This window comes from Strongylocentrotus purpuratus, unplaced genomic scaffold (assembly GCF_000002235.5).
Source record: "Strongylocentrotus purpuratus isolate Spur 01 unplaced genomic scaffold, Spur_5.0 spur5_scaffold_6, whole genome shotgun sequence".
Lineage (NCBI taxonomy): Eukaryota > Metazoa > Echinodermata > Echinoidea > Camarodonta > Strongylocentrotidae > Strongylocentrotus > Strongylocentrotus purpuratus.
Window position 1 is genome coordinate 43,724,024 of NW_022145612.1, and position 18,138 is coordinate 43,742,161.

At 34.5% G+C, this 18,138-nt stretch overlaps 1 protein-coding gene across 9 annotated transcripts in view; it reads right to left on the reverse strand.

Annotated features, from left to right (window-relative positions):
* Positions 1 to 18,138, reverse strand: part of LOC100889352 — a 42,854-nt gene that overhangs the window by 22,484 nt on the left and 2,232 nt on the right. For 7 of the 9 annotated variants that reach the window (XM_011670599.2, XM_030973010.1, XM_011670593.2 and 4 more), the window contains exons 2-3: positions 15,084 to 15,153; positions 14,156 to 14,228 (exon numbers count right to left, since the gene is read on the reverse strand). In XM_011670599.2, coding sequence (XP_011668901.2) covers positions 14,156 to 14,228; positions 15,084 to 15,140 — 130 coding nt within the window. In that variant the 5' untranslated portion in view covers positions 15,141 to 15,153. Of the gene's footprint in view, positions 1 to 1,447; positions 1,484 to 2,082; positions 2,147 to 11,906; positions 11,955 to 14,155; positions 14,229 to 15,083; positions 15,154 to 18,138 lie in introns of those variants that run through there. The other 2 variants (XM_011670594.2, XM_011670597.2) reach the window with 2 other exon arrangements.

Consider the following 18,138-nt stretch of genomic DNA (forward strand, 5'->3'; position numbering starts at 1 on the left):
TTTCAATACTATTGAAGACAATCTTTTTTTTTGGGGGGGGGGTGGGCGGTGGGGGGCAAAACACACGTGTTCAAAACCTTTTTTCTTTTTCTTCCAGTAAACCTAACTCTGACTAGCAAAGACTAGTTTCATTTTACAAAGCCAATCAACAGTTATTTTAATAGTTTCAATAAAGGCTTAGTAATTATTTCACAACACTAAAACGTACAGAGACAAACAAGGATAAGGTGTAATTGATTTAGAAAACATAAGCTTATTTCCCAGATTTTTTGGATGAAAATAACAAAGTGGAAAAATTGAACAAAAACTCACAGAAATTGAGTACAGTAGAAGCTAACGAGAAATTATCTACATGCCATGTGTATTAGATATATGAGGTAGAGACATTCTGATTTTATAGATAATATAAATGAGACATGTTCTTTGTGGTTTTGGTAGTCAATGACATAAATATTACAATTACGTCATGTACAATGTATATGATCTTGCAGATGTATGGCAACTATCAGCTTTGCTCTTATTGGGGTCAAGGAATGTATTTAGATGTTCTCTTGTAGTTGAAATTTTAATGGATTGAGACATTGCATGATGATTGAACTGTGCCTCAAAATTGGATTTAGCCTGAAGTGAAATATTTCTTTGGCGTGAGAACATTCAGCTGGAATGAAGTTGCCATTCATTTTATATTGTACTAGCATGCTCTATAATACCATTTGGCAGTGTTAGTGACAACACATGAGAAGTTAGGGAAATTGAAAGGTCAGATATTTTGAATGTGACAGTAAACATGACTCTTCAAAGACGATGTTGTCATGGCTCATTAACTTGATATCTTAAGAACAGTGACATTTGCATGGTAAATGACCTCTGTGTACGTCCATGTACATTACATGGATGTCAACACGCATCAGTTGCAGGTACATGAACTACAAGCAATGTACATGTACATGCAATCGACACGAGATCGTTTACCAAAGTATTAAGTATCATGTGACAAACGCTTTCAAGTATCTAGCACTAGAGAGCTTGAGGCCTTAAGGTTAATTGATAAACTAAGAAGCATTCGTGCATAAGTTCACATCTGTCATCATACACATTGGTTAGTAATACACAAACCATTGCAGAAACGAGTTGTCTATACTGAATGAGTTCTTTTCAATCATGCCGTGGCTAAGGGGATGCAAGACACACAACGTACATTTACACTCATTTTGCACATGCCAACACATTACGGTAGTGCCAGGATTATGTCAGTAACCCTCGAAAACCATTTCACATATTCAATCCCAAGATCTTAAAGCTACGAAATATCTTTTGGCATTTCGAGTTCTAAACAATATCCACAGACCAAATGTTCAATGAGGTGAGATTTGAACTGAGGGGTAACTTCATAGCAAAGAAAAATATATAACTAGGGAGCAAGTCATGATACAAGATGAATGATTACCTCTCGTATCCATTAAAATGGAGCTCATTCCACCATCTGCAATTCAAAAAGCAGTTCATTCCAGAACACAAGATTAGGAAGTACTCATATTTTCATGAGATAAGCATGCCATATTCAATACAAAAAAGACGACATCTGATCGTAGGTGAGAGGAGATCATGTGGGAAGCTGAATGGTCTAATTCTACTATTAAGAAATATTAATAAGTAAATTCAACTTCTTGGTATGAAAAATAACAAAAACCCAACAACTACCGGTACATCGAATGTGTGAATACAAAATTAAGAGGAGAATGTTGAAAACTAGAATGTTGACCCTTTGAATGGTTTTCTATCACCCATGCAAATTTCACATCATAGTAATTACATACTGGCCTGTCAAACAGGTAAAGTAGTTGTATGTTATTGATTCTATAATTAACAAAGGACCTAATTTTTTATAGATTTTGATTACGTGTGTATGATTTGGTAATTTTTGTAAGATGGTTTGGACTTTGGAGGAATGTTGTCTTCTAAATAAAGATGAGTGATATAGCTTAACTTTCTACTTTGCTTTGCTATCTTATAAAGGCAAAAGTAAAACAATAGCAGGGTACATGTGTTTGACAAGGATTAATTGTGTTTATCACTTTGTACCTGTAAAAAGTAATTCTTGAGATTTCACAAGTGGAATCCATCACCTAATATGAAGGGAAGACTTCTGAAATCAAAAGAATACACAATAACTTGGAGAATAAATATCAAAAAGATATAAGCTGGATGTGTGCAGGGTTAATTGCAATAAAGTAAAATGTAAGTTATAAATCTTTCAAATCTATGATTAGACATGCAGGTTTCAAGAGTGCAATGACAAATACAAACCAAACGATAAACATGTAAATGTACAAATGATGAATAAATGTCTAGATATCGATTGTCGGATGATCCTCTAAACTATCAGATCTCCCCCCTCTCAGGCTCCAATCCCTTCTGTAGGGGGTATTTGTCTACGAGTCCTTGCGGATGGTATTTCTGATAGCCTAGATTTTGATCTTAGCTTACATTTCTCTCATAAATCGAATCCCATTATTATTACGATAACATAGTCCTAAAATGGGGGGTGTAAATCATCAAATTATATTGAGACTTACATGTACGACATCATAATTTTGTTACTAAAAATCGAGTGAACCATTTCACAGGTTCCACTGCCAGGACTATGTTCTATTCTTTGTGATTGTACTTTTTTTTTCTCCACTCATTTTTGAAGAGGTACATATGCAGATGAATATACCGGTAATGTACAAGCAGAAAAAAAACTCATACTACAGCAGTTATACATTGCAAAAAATTAGACCAAGCCTTTAATACAGACACTATGATCTTGATAACTTTGTAAACTGATTTCTGTGAATGAATGAATAATGAAAGCAAATAACGCCAAAAAAGGTTATGAATTGGAATGTTGCTTAGGTTATAAGTAAAGCTACGATGGAGATATTAAAAAGGGTTATACAGCAACAGACAGTACAAATGTATTAGAAATATCCCATATGAACCAGATGAACAAAACAAAAGTGATATACGTGTACAAGCAACAATAACCAAAAAGAAAGAAAGCAAACCAGATCGATTTCATTTTGGAGGGGTAAGTGCTTTGATGGTTTCTCATTTTCCTCCCAGTCTAGCACATCTTCATAGATGGCTTGAGTCATCACAGTTTTCCTTTTGTAAACCAAGGCCTATAAAAGGCTAATGGCTGAAAAAATGTCGGACCCTAATGCTCCAATAAATTTTAAAGGTGGGACAAAAACATTACAGATTTTGCATTGCATTTGTACATGGCCCAGGTAAAGAACCGCAATGACTCGGGCCTACAGCATCATGCTGTGTATTTTAATTGACATTTACTTTTTTTGCAAATTTAAATTCATTTTCTAAAAATGTCTTTGTTCAAATTCAAACTATGTCTGTTGCCCAACACAACTGCTATATCATTTTTATTCCAAATATAAAGGTACACTCACAAGAAAGAGGGGTAGGAAGAGGGGTAAGGAAGAGGGGTATGAAATACATGAACATGTAGCTTGACGTCATAAGAATCTGCACGCACATATTTTCAACACATCCGTTTTTTAACATTTCAAATGCAAAACCATTCAGAAGTTTTGTTGGGACATTGTATATTTATCCTCTCTCATAATGTCCATGGGCAAACAACATAAACCAAGAAGTTAATAGCAAAATAGGGATGTGCATAAAAATATATGAACATGCAAATGTCTTATAGCGCCAAGTAGATACAGTTAAACCATGCAAAAAATGCCATTGTAAATTTGATCACAAGTTTCCATATGATGTACCGGTACATGTACATGACAAATAATATTGCAAATGTCAAATGTCACTTGCAACATGCCGAGTGACATATATGTAGATCTTTCTGTCTCTATTGAGGGGGAGGGGGAGGAGGCTATTTATCAAAGGGTTGTTTACACAAAGCAAACATCAAAGTTAAAGGCAATTAATAGTACTTTCGAATGGCAAAAATAATTGCAAGGACTGTATTTTAATTGTTAAAAATGTATAATAAAGGTAGAATATCAAAAGAACAATGCAGTTCTGATGGTTGTTTACATCTCATTTGATTAAAGTCCTGGTTTATTGCTTTTTTAGCACTTTAAAAGCAGTCTTATAACTACAGGCCCTTTAAAATGTGCTGTCCTTTTTTTTTTTTTATATGTACAAGTAAATTTGAATACATTTCAATGTGTGTCCCTAATACACACTCATCAATATAATGTGCTTGCTTCTAAATGTATGAACAACAAAATGAAATGATATGGGAAAGTGGGAAACCATTTGTGATCCTTATATTTTGTTTTTATGTTAAAATGAAACCATCTTGTGAGTATTATAGAATGAAAATGAGGCTAGAAAATTTAGATGAAGCAAGAGCAAATTTCATGTACCTACATGTCAGACTGTAAGTGTCGGTAATTGGCAAGGAACCTATATCCCTTGAAATGTTGGCCAGGTGAAAGATCAATTACATTATAAACTCCTAAAAAAAGGATGTTTACAAATCCAAACTACTTTCTAACAGATTCATGAGTACGTTTTGTACACATGCATCGCTTCTACACAAATGCTCAGCTTCAAACCAAATTCTGGCTTCAGAGTTAGTTAAATGAAATGGTGGGGAAGACAATCAACCAGGAAAAAATGTAGTCATGACAGTTTAAACATTTTTTTAATAAAAGCAAGAATTCCTTAGAGAGCGAATTAAGTATTTTTATCTCTTTTAAGAATTATTTAGTTGGCTTCCCGTAGTAAATATCTTTTTTTCTTTTATCTTTTTTTTCGATGGGAAGGTACGGTAGAAGACCTAGTGTCTTATACAAAAACTTTGATAATCTCAATAAATATAATTGTGATTTGCATTTAAGAGTTTAGGAACTTTAATGCCCTTGTGAAATTGGACATGGATTTGATTTTCCCAGAATATTAGTTTGACATAGTAAATAGGGTCATAACTATTTGAAGAAGCTTGCTTCTTTTCAACGTTCTACATCATTATGTTGTGCTACCCACTATCATAGGATTATTACAAAGCTTAAACCTTTTCATCATTGATATTTTTCCCTTTCATACATCATACATGTACATAAAATCTAGTTGTCAAGTCTAATGAATAATTAGATCCTAGTTGCACCAAAAGATCTCAAGGACAAAAATGATAAATTTGCACTCCAAGCCATACTGATGTAGGTAAATATTTTATTCAGCAAATGATGAAAGAAGTTTGCCTGAATTTCCCTGGAATATATTTTTAAAGTTTGAAAAAAGTTATGAAAGGCAAAATGCACAGAATGTACACACAATGATGCATGTGATGGATATATATCATGAACCACATGTTAGTAATTACTAATTAGTACACACATTTCTTTCTTTTTTTGCACACAATGTGTACCTCCCTAAGCATTATATGTTAGTGCTATAGGTGATCAATTGGTGAAATATTAACCTGTTTGAACAAAACAGAAAAAGGGAGACAAAATGAGAACAATAAAGTAAGTGAGCTGGGGTAATAAAGTATATATTCTTAAAAGAATTGAAGATTTTCCGCTGTAGTCTATTACTCCATTGCTCGTCAAATTCATTCACTTCATTGAACGCTTTACATAAGGTTTTAGATGTGTTGAAGAATTATTGAACTAGGTATGTATCCAACTTCCATCTTGATTCACGTAACAAATAAATACAGCCTACACGTATAGCACTCCTTGAAGAAAACTTCATTAATTAGAACTTCCAGTAATATCCCAGAGCAAAGCCAGAAGTCTTAATCTCATATAAAACATTCATAACTTGGGGAGAGGTTTTAATTTAGTTTAACATGTTTCAAATCCACACAAAAAAAAATTCTAAAGAGAGAGGGGGAAAAAGTCCATTCTACAAGTATTTTCATTGCTACTCTCGGAAATACAAGAACCTCCCGTGTAGGAATTCAAAGACACTTTTTAAAAAGTCTACCGTAGTCAAAACAAAACAGGAAACTGCACAACCAAACAGAGACTCACAACAAACAACAAAATATACAACCTAAACTAGATATAGAATGATTAATCAAACAGTACTCAGCAGGCCAATGACCAATATCTGAAAACATGTATGACGCGCAAACAACTTTGGATAAATGACTAGAATATTTCCCCAATCAACTTTATACCAAATGTGATACCAATATTCTCTCTCGCTCTCAAACAATCTTCCTCTTTTTCTATCAATCTCTCTGTGCTAAAACAAAGACAAAGCCCCACATATCAACAATCAAAATTCTAGTTTTGTTTTTTTAAAGGTGGTTTTGTAACAGTATAAACTTTGTATAGTGCACTGTCATTATTAGTAACAGTATTTGTCAAAGCAATACAAGTGCTATAGAATTAGCTGGGTTATGAAATGCAGGTTTAAGTTAAATACAAATTTCAATGTTAAAACAAGAAATGTGCAGGAAAAAAATCAGGAAATTCTGATTCTTCTGTGAGACTGCCTTTAATTTGGTTACATGAATTCTACATCGTACATGGTGTGATCAAAGGGATATACCGGTCTATTGTTCAGTGAGATAGTACTGTACCACAAAGCAATGAGGAAACTAGAAGTAAACAGAGATGACACTACTGACTGAGATACCGGAATAGTGAATCGACTGGGAAAAGTAGGGGAAATATCAAAAAGACGAAACGGTGGGAAGTGAACATCACAAAATAAGAAAAGAATAGGGATAGGCAAGTGTAAATTATATGTACAAAAAGTGTTCACAAAAAATAGAAAGGTGGTGTGATTGTTGATAAGAGAAAATTTAGTTTTCTTATTTCAAATTTCACTCAAGCTTCAACGCATCTCGGTGTACTGTACACTGCAATTCTATCAAATGTGGAATTAAGGATTCTGAAGCACAGCAATTCAAATTTTGCTGCATCTGAAGGAATATGTGTTTTTTTTTAAAAGTAAATATACATCTACTGGGCTCCAACAGATGTAAATTAACTAAATGCCAAAATTCCTACTGAAATTTTGTAGAACATAACTACGTGTAGCTATGAGAAAGCCATGCAAATGCAGTCAACATAGCATCATATTCCAGCCAACATTTAAACAGACAAAGCATACATGTACAAGCTGCAATAATTTGGAAATTAGCATACATGTACATTGCATGTGGTGGGACTCTAATTGGCAACAAAGAATATGTAGCCTTTTTGAGTGCCTCCCTCCGTTCTATTATTGTATTACAAAGGGATTTTTGTATGAAATATAAGCATAGGCAGTTATAGAATACAGAAAATATAAGCACATTCCACATTACAAATAATACATAAAACTTGACGACCCTGGTAAGTTTAAAATAACAGTTAATGACAATGCTAATGAGTTGGAGAAAAATGAGATGACAGCTAGAAAATGTGATAATACAGCTTTCACTTTTATAGTCCCCTGTTCCAATTATTTGCTAAAAACTTACAAATAACCAACATTAAAACATTTAAATATTTGATAACCTACATGATTGCTATTAACATACATTTAAGTGCAATGGGTCTCTTCAAAATATAATGAATGTGAAATATGAAGCATTTCTTTCTCTGGCATGAAGCAAAAAAGAGCTGTATTAAACAACTGCATCTTACAAGAAAAATTGTCCAGACATATTCTTTTGTCTCCAGCATCTTTCCACACTAGCACACGCATGCAGTATAAAGGAATGTAGCTAAGCCTAAGGAATGAGTTCAAGGAATGTCTGCCAGCATAACTCCTAGCTGCCTCGACCTCTCACAGAAGAGGATTCTAACAGAGGAACAAGTCTAATGCAACGTATTTCCCCCAACACAAGAGATCAGATCGTACATGTACTTTACCTCAATCAATCTGCCGTCGCTTCCGTTAAAAAAGCCTGGCTCATGGTTTTGAGAGCTCTGCAATATTGGGGGGAAAGCTGGCACTACTTGCATGCAACCATGCACAGGAAAGCATCTGCTGAATTCTTAGCCTGGGAATCAATACATCAATTTTATTTTTCAGATCACCATCTCAAACCCCAAGCTCTCAGCCAGCATAAGTCGGAATGAAGCACGGTTACTCGTGGTGGCACCGTATTAATGGCTAGGTGCTGTGCATAGAATACAATTCACACATAACAAATGAACAGCAGATGATGAGGTCAGAGCGTGGAGCCTTCAGTACATATACACTGTCAGCTTACACACACAACACCAATGTCCATCATTCACACACACACATACACTCCGCATCCATTGTACATTGTAAACATACTATGCTCAGTATGCCACATGAATGCCACCAAACAAAAAATGAGGATGGTGAGTGAATGGAATATAACATGTTATCAACATTGTGATCACAAGGAAATATAATTAAGTAGAAAAGGGAAATCAAGCAAATTGGCTACAGAAATCTACAATGATACAAACTAAATATAGTGGCAGAGAGAGAGAGAGAGGGGGGAAAATTGAAATGAAAAGATTTCAAAAGGCTTCAGAAAATTATACCGGTAAATGGAAAGACCAGATGACACCAGACTTAATTAATGCCTAGATGTGTTTTCTTTTTTAATCGAAAATTGCAAATGTGAGTATCTATCTATCAACCTACCCAATTATAAATCAAGAACACAATACTAAGCCAGAAAGCAAATAACCCACGGCTTTGATGAATGCCAATTTCCCATAGTATCATTTTCATAATAGGCCTAGACAGCTTGAGTGCCATTCAAACCTCTTGACACGCTTTCTGCTCCAGTTTGTATGAATTATCTTGATTACACTTCAAAAGAACTTTAAAAGACATTAATTACATTGTGCTACAGTTTTATAGAAAACACCACAAGAATCACACATACAGTACCTGTACACTGTACCTCAATAATATTGACCATACATGTACGTGAATGAACGATCAGATTGATGAGTTAATGCTTGTAAGGCTCTTAAATCTACGCAATATTAAAATGCTTTCCCTTTCTGTGCTAATAAGCAAACACTATCGTGTGGTGGCATTGAAACAAAATTACAGTGATGACAATGAGGTATCCAAGCAACAACGAGCTGGAATTAATGGAAAACAAATCTGGATAATGATATGATAGAAGAGAAAACCAAAATGAAAAGAGTGAGAGGGGTACGGATACAGATAGGTATAGTACAAGTATTGTAATTTTAGATGCTTGTTATTTGGCTACATGTGAAAACTACGAAGACGTAGAAATTGGAAGACGAAACCAAAGCAGAGTGTGACAGGTATATTTGATATGAAATAAGCATATTTGTATGTTAAGAATTAAACCAAGTTTTAATGAAACATATTCATGTATCTGAAACAAATCTCTGAAATAATAATTAGTACAGCACATGTGTTGAAGTCACACAGTATATTAAAGAACAGTATATTAGGAATAATATAGTTAAAAGAATTTCATGATATGAATAGAAGAAAAAGAATAGAAAATAGATTTGCAGCTACAATGCAGCTATGTATTGGTAACAACCCAAACCCCTTTTTAATGATTTCAAGGTTATACTAAACAAATAAAAATGACTAGAATAGAGGATGAAATAGACAAAGACTCACATACGTATATATTTTAAGAATAAAAAGTTGTTAAACCATACATTATCACATTAAAAGAAACAAAATCAACCAGACGCATGGTTATTGGTTAGGAAAGGACAATTGCAGCAGTTTAAGGAGAACTATAATATTAAACAAAACCACCCCATTGATCCTGTTTATAAAGTGAGAAAATGGGAAAGGCATATTAAGTACACAAGTTTCTAGAGAATGCAAGGGCTATTCAGGTTTCTTTTCATGATGTACAATGTGACACAACAACAAAAAAACAGATTGTTTAATCTTAAGACAACAAAAAAGCTTCAATACAGGGCATTAGTGAGATTCTACTTGTTTTACAACTACCCTAAGAGGTTTTTTTTTTTAATGAAGACTTTATGCTAGATTAAAATTAAAATGTAAATCTATGTGATTGCTTTGTGAGTTAAGATGTCAAGAAGGTTTAATTTGGACGGTTCATCTGATGAACATCTTTTTATATATACATTGTACATGTATGCTTTAGGTACATTTTAGTATTAGCATTGTGAGTGAAATTACAAACTGCAAATTTTCATTAGTAGCGTGAAATTGTGCATAATCTACATGTATGACTGCTACATTTCTGCTTTCCATATTTTTCTCATCTTGGGATCTAAACCTGTGGCTCTTACTAATTTCAAAAAAGGATAACTAGAAGCTTGAATTCTCTTGGAATACCACACAATTCACAGAAGTAAAACACAAGATATGGAATGGTTCAGGGCTGGAAACATGATTTTACCATGAAGAAAGTTTATCAAGCACATGTACACATACATGTATAATACAAACGTGTAGGCCACATTGGCACATGTACATGTACACATGTTGGGTTTGTCATGACAGAATAAAAAGGGATGCTGATGCAGATTTAAAGAAATCAGGTTTTCCATGATTTCTCACCAATTTTCACATTTTGTCTGAGAAAATACTGCCAAACATGCAAGTGTTCTTGTACACTATAAATTTGAGGGAAAGTATGTTACCACATGAATTCCTGATATGGGAATGATATTAATGGCTCTTAAGCTGGGAATTCGGTGATAATATGTATATTACGCAGTGACTGCATGGTTTGGGTAATAGTATATTTGTAAAGCGCTGAGAGACATTTGTATTAAGTGCTATATTAAAATTAAATATTATTATTATTATAATTTGGGGAAATTGACCGATCTGGGATATGATAAAGACACTCAAATTCAGCAGGTACAAAAACTCATTTCACACGTTGATGTCTTTCCAAATTCAAATCTCTAACCTAAAATTTAAGAAATAAAATAATAATAATACCAATATGACAAACAAAAATATGCAACACAATAACAAATTTGCTTAAAATCCTGTCATATGTATTGCTTTAACAATTAACCTAAACCTGCCAAAATAGCCTATTAAAACAGTCTAGTACATACATTTAGGTGTGGGGCGTGACATTCCACCATATTAACTATATTAACTATATTATAAATCATCAATGCAAAAACAGTATGGAGTCTAGACTCCCGTTGCTACATGTATGGATGTAAAATGTTCTTTCCTCCAACAGAGTGAGAGTTAGTTTTATCATGTTAGTTACAGAGCAAGTAATGTAATGTGAAAATTAAATAGATCTGTAATAGGTACATAAATGTTCAGCCAGTAGCAATAATTTATACAAAAGCCTGAAAATATCTACTGAACAACCTCTATTGTCAGTCCAAATTAGAATACACAGACAAACTCCAACAAATTCATGCAAAATATAATATTTTCAACAGTTTCTCATGAATATCTATCTTAGTGTAGTGCAAACACAATTAAAACAGCGGTAACCATGGAACATCATGAAGTTAGGTTGATGATGATCATTACGGATGGACCTCTTTATAGGCATGCATCATACAACAGTGTCTCTCAAAAGCATTCAATACTGAACTCTCCTACAGTGTGGATGTTAGTTTTCTGTCCATTGAGAGACCACGACAGATTTGGGGATGAGCTGTGTTAAACAATACAAAAAATACACAGGACAAGCATGCATGGTTAGATTTGTGTGTGGTTTGTTGGTTCAGTTGTTTAGCCGAGAAAGAATGGATGGATGGATGGATGAAAAGCTTCAAATGAAATGACAGCGATAAAATTACTTCCTAGGATTTTGTTGAAACTTTGAAAGTCAGTTAAACACCCAATAATATGGTTCAATTCAATAAAAGAAGCACAATGCAAAATGCCATACAGCATAACAAAAATATAAATAAACAGCAAAAAAGCTAACACCCGCACTACAGTTGGAGGGGATATTTATAAACACATTAGCAGACAACCTTGTGAATATTACGCAAAGGAATTCCTGGTGGCACTGCTTGCTGTTGCTGAAATCACAAAATGAAAATGAAAAGGTGACAGGTAAATTGACAAGGAAGAGTAACTCCCTGTCTGTCCCTCCCTCCCTCCAAACAAATAAAACAAAAACAAAAAACAACAACACGTGCATACAAATCAGAGGGAGTCTCTCTCTCATCTGGTCTCACTCAAGTCATCAACAGAACAATCACACAACCAAGCACACACGTTTGTTCCATATGTTTTAGGAATCATTGGATACATAAATACCAAGCATCAATTTTGGTCATCACAATATACATGCAAAGTAATACAACCTGAATTCTTCACATGACAAATTAAATCTTTATAAGTTGTAACTGTTGCACGGAAGAACACATGTAAATGTATAGCACCAGACTTGAACATTATCCTTGTAGTTGTAGTGTACAATTCAAAAGACTCAAAAGGAGGACATACCAACAGTTACTTCTTACAAGCAAATGTAGCTACACGTACTTGCAAAGCTATAAATTCTAAACCCTGCCCACCGGCCCGCCCCCTCCCTCCGCCACACACATATCACGCATAATCCAAGTGCTTTAATGATTTCATCAGACTTGATCAATATCCTCACATCTTAGCTAAATTTGGGTGAAATATATATGCGTTACAAAGCAGAAATTAAAATCAAATTTTATTGATATAATATAATAAGGATTCTTATAAAGGTAAGGTTGCATTCCTTTTAACAAGACCAATGATGATACATTTATTTTCTCACATTCAATAAGCTTTGTGCAGATATTGCATGCATATCATGCCATAGGTTACTTTTGGTTGATTTTAGACTATAGAAATAGGCCATCCCCAGTTTAATACTCAATTTCAAATAAAAAATATAAAATACTCACAACATTGTATTCTTTAAACTATCGATGACCTAACCTAGAACCACTTTTTGCATACCCGGTAGATATCTTTCCAGCAGAGTAGTGTCATTTTACAGTAACAAGTCATATTGAGCAATCTCAGTCTTTCATGAGGTGAGCAGGTTTACTTGCACAACATAACAGCAATTTATATAATTTGGGAGTGTTTAGCATACGGTTTTGAATACAAAATGCCATTACGCTTGAGACAAATCATGCACACTTTTGATGTGTTTGGTGAAAGGATTGGTCACAATTCAGCATCAAATTTTCATGTTTAACAATACTCATTTCATTGTAATGCATTCATTTTTGTTTAAAATAAAAGAAAATTGAAAGCTTATTCCAACTGCCAATTATCATAATTATGATAAGGTTGAGATGTTCTAAGTCTGCAAAAGAATTACCGATAAAAACATGTTATGTTTTTATTCACACAAAATATAGCCCTCTCTAATATTAGTACACATAACATAAGGACATGCTTCATTAAATCCATTGCCATTAAAACGTAAGGTAGAATTGAGAGAGTACATGCAATTAATGAAATATCACTAATCATCTACATACATGTCAAAATAGAGGACCCAGGTCATATCTTAATAGGAAAGTTGCACTTGTTATACTCATGCATACAAGCAGTGGAAGGTGAAAAAAAGAGTCTTTAGAAGCTGTTTCACAGAAGGTATAGCACACATACATGTAAAATGGGATGGAATATCTTTGAAATGAATACTGACCCTGAACCAATCTTCCATCATCCTCACGATTTGATCCTAATGAAAGACACAGCATCTAGGTCAATTTTGTCCTCAAATTTGAGGCATGGTTTCAAGACTGCACTCCCTATTCTTCAATTAATACACATTTCAAATTGTAGGTCCTACAACCGTGACGAGAGAGCTCTCCACATGAGTTCTTCATAATATCCACAGAAATTCCACTAAAGAATTTACAGGCTGTCCAAGAATAAAGCATTGGCTTAAGAGCCAGTATGCTGATTCACATGTGAATTCTAATCTTCTCTCAAGCCATTGCTGACTGATAGTAAAAACATGTCTGTAATGCTGATGGTTCATTTCTTTAACTCTCAAGCATTTCCCTATTCTTGTTCCATTTCGTTTCCTCCTCTTACATTGTATATCATAAGAAACATAAAAGATGTATAATATAAACACAGGTGGATTCCTTCTTCATCTGCGAAGCTCCAACAGGCAGGTTTGGCGGTCCGCCCTCTCCAAGACGCCCTCAAAAGTACCTATAAACTCAAATGAAATTGATAAAAGTGCACCATTCTTAAAAGTTGTTGACTCAATTACCTTTTACAGGCTCTGTACTGGGATCATCCTTCTGATTGGTTGGCTCCTTATGGTTCAGCAATGAATCTCCAGACTACAGAGTAAAAATAATGGAAGAAAATTCATGCAAGAGTTGATCGGCACCAATCTCGACTGCAAGTTACACAATAAAATGACCACCCCAAAAATAATATGTCCATTTATCTAATGCAGCTAAGCTACAATAAATATATACTCCATAATATATAAAGAGGAATCAGCCTCGTTTTAGCCAAGATACTGTAATAAGCTCAATCATTTAAGAAATTTCTCCCAACCAGGTAGCAATAGACCAGTTTACGGTTAGGACAAGTCCAAAACGACCCTGAATATCCACATATCTTCAAAACATGAAGAGGTCCCACTTTGTACATTTTGAAATAATCACCCCTACAGCAATGGAGGGGCTACATAAATAGCCTTTGTTTCCCCTTTTCAAAGAATACTTCCACCTGTGTATCACGGATTGCACTGCTTGTGCATAAATGAATAACGATTACATAACTTTCATGAGAACGTATCCAGTATTTTGGCCCTGTGTATTTCACAATTTGGTCTGCAATGACCTTTACCTGCTCCCTAATAGGTCAAGACATATCCAAACAGATGAAGGGGAAGATGAAGGGGAAGGTGAAGCATAAGGGAATGTTTGCAACGACAAACAAAATTGTTTCCTTCGATTCACATATTACTAGATGCATCAGAAACATGTGTTTAGAGTCTACCACTACATACAGAATTATCTTGTAAAGAATAACAATTTAATTCATCTGTTCACCTACAATTACCACTTTATGCTTTTATTTCATTTCATCACAATGGGCTCTTTAACACTCTGCATATACATGTACATGTAGGTGAAATATTACACAATATAACAACTATATCAGAAAAAAATCAAATTCCTTACCTTGGTTACAGAAATCGATGAAGAAATGCCTTTCTTCGTTCGCAGTCTGCTTGCCATGACAGTTTCATTTCTGCAGGTATTGAATGAAGAAAAAGATAAATAACCACTACGGTCAGCAAATCGAGAGATGAGACAGAAAAACAGGAAAATCTTTAAAAATTGGGAGAGTTCAATTGTAGAGCCATTTTATTTTACTTGTACTTCACAATCCTACATTATACTCAGTACTTGACAAGATCAAGGTATGATACTGAGCCCATAGCTGACTGTACTAGACTTTAAAAGGCAAGTCCACTCCGACAATAACTTACTTTCAATAGAAGCAGAAAAACCAATCAAAAAAATTTTGAGCAAAATCGGATAACTAATGAGAAAGTTATGAATTTTTAATGACTTGAAGAACTATGAAAATCACTAGACAAATTGGCAACTCACTCATGAGCCTTAAACGCCATTTCCTCACTATCCACTTATTGTTTTCTTTATATTGATAATATAATTTTCCCATTTCCCCCCTATTAATCTTTCTCACACCGGCATTCCAGTTATTTTGAATATGTTTTTGTGTGGATGCACTAATATAGAGGTCTAGAGGTTTTTTTTTCAGTTACCATATTTGCGGGCGTTAAGGCCGCAGCGCCGTATAGACCGCACCCCCGATTTTGACATTTCGTAGACAAATTTTTTTTTTTTTAATTGTTCTGCTTTTTTGCTGACACCATGGGCAGCAAGCCAGATGGCGTCTTATTTCAGCTTTCTCTCTGGCCACAGTCACACAGTCGATCGTGTATTGCGCCATAGCTTGGCGCGCGCAAGCTGCGAGGATTGAGGTTGCTTAAGCGAAGGCACGAACTTAGATCTAGATCTACCGGTATTTTGGGGTTGGTAAGTTGTGAAGTTTATTCACAAGATTGACAAAGTTGAGTTATTCTAGAAATGTCCTGTACCATTGTACATTAACCGGTATAGCTATTATACTTAGCTTAGTCCCATATATGTGCTGTTTTGACTGTTGTTGCGCATAGGCTGCACCCAGGCTTTTTGACATTTTCTATTCTGAAAATACTACAGCCTTCACGCCGGCAAATACAGAAATCATGAAAATTTGAATTTTTATAAACTATTTATATAAAAATCAATAATTATGAATACCGGTATATAATATTCAGAAAAAAGTATTGATTCTTCAAAGTTCATTAAATATTTTGTAAAATGTCATGCACGCATTATGATACAAATCATGATATAACCTGGGCAAAGGCATGGGGAAATCAAATTTTGGGGGATAAAAAGGGAAAGTAATGGGATAAAAATTTATAAAGCAATTGATAAATAGTGAGGCAATGACGTCACAAACTGATAACCAAATTGACAATTTGTGTAGTGATTTCCATACTTTTTCAAAAATTTCTTTATTAGTTATCTGGTTTTACTCAAATTTGTGTTGCACTGTTTCTCTTTTTTGGAGTGGACTTAGCCTTTAAAGGTATAGACCAGTTCTGTCATGCAAATGCACTGTGAAAAAAATGTTGAGGAATCATTCAGAAAAGGTTAATCATCTAGCATATACAAGTAGTATTGGTGTGTACTGCAAGGTTCTGGAATCATCAATATGATAAGAAATTTGGCCAAATCTTGGCAAAGTTACAAGCACTGTACACAGAATGATGTATATGGGACTACACGAGCACATGGCGAAAAAAACCTTCCCCCCCCCCCCCCCATTTTTATGTTTCATGTCATATTTAGAATATGAAGGCATTTAAAGAGCCATGCTTTTCAGGGAACATGTTTAATCTGATGTTCTTCCACCCTTGCATAATAACAATGATAACGCTCACAAATTATTTTTTACCTCTTCCCAGAACTCAACCTTCTCTTTAAAACTTAAGTATTTCATTTTTATCAATCATATTCTAGCTCATCCTGATTTAATCTGAACTGCTGATGTTATAAATATGGGTTGCAAAGCAGTTCGCCCCATGGGGTTGCTGTTCTCAGTACAGCTACAATGTAGCTAGCTACTGTACTAGCCGCGTCTCTCGGCAGGATGAATAAATCAGGTTGAAAGAAACATTAATGTTTGAATAATAAAACGGCTTTTTAAAAAATACTTCTTTACAACATACAGATTGAATAATATTTAAAAGACAAAATAGATATTTTTTCTTTGATTTTGAACACCGCATGCTTCTTTTAAAAGCTGAAAATTACTTGGTAATCACAAGTTTTGATACTGATTGCTGTTGCAAGGCGAGTTTGATCAGACGAGTCACATGCGCAGTGCACTTCATTAGCTGTAATGGTGCCAAACGAACCCAAACAAATATGTGATCGTAATGAGAAAAAAATCATTAAAAACTACGAGAGCACAATTGGAAAGACAACTACTCAAAATTATTGTAAGCAGATACATTTAACTTGCAGGAAGAATACAATAGTTGTCCAAGAAAAGCCACAGAAATAGTGATATTTGAAGAATTACTATAGGTACAATTATTATTGGAATGGGCCTGCTGCAATGTCCGAATTACACGTGTTTAAATTGAACACGAGGCTAGAAACCAAATACCACCCTCTACGGTAAAAAGCAGTATAACAAAGGATTCAAGTATTTGCAGCAGGCCCCTTTCGATAAAAATGTACCCAGTTACTCCTCGATTATCACAATTTCTGTGGCATTTCTTGGGCGATTATTGAATTCTTTGTCCAAGTTATGTATATGACAGCCCAAAAAATACACGGGGGCAGAGGGTGGATTCGCCCCGGAGTTAGCTCGCTAGCTGAGCTCGAGCCGAAGAGATTTGACACTTTGAAATTGTTATCTGTTGGTTTGCATCATTATTGCCGCGATTTCAATATAGTTTCGTGAATAGATGTACGAAACCTGAGCTTAGAATTAGTAAAAGTATTACTAATGTCTACGTTTTTAAACGACTGTCTGATTTCCTTGTGAAAATTTTATTTAGAAAAATGATTATCGAAATTCATGGCCAGAAATAATCACAATCTGGGGTCTATTATGTTACAGTTCTTGCATCAAATCAATGCATGA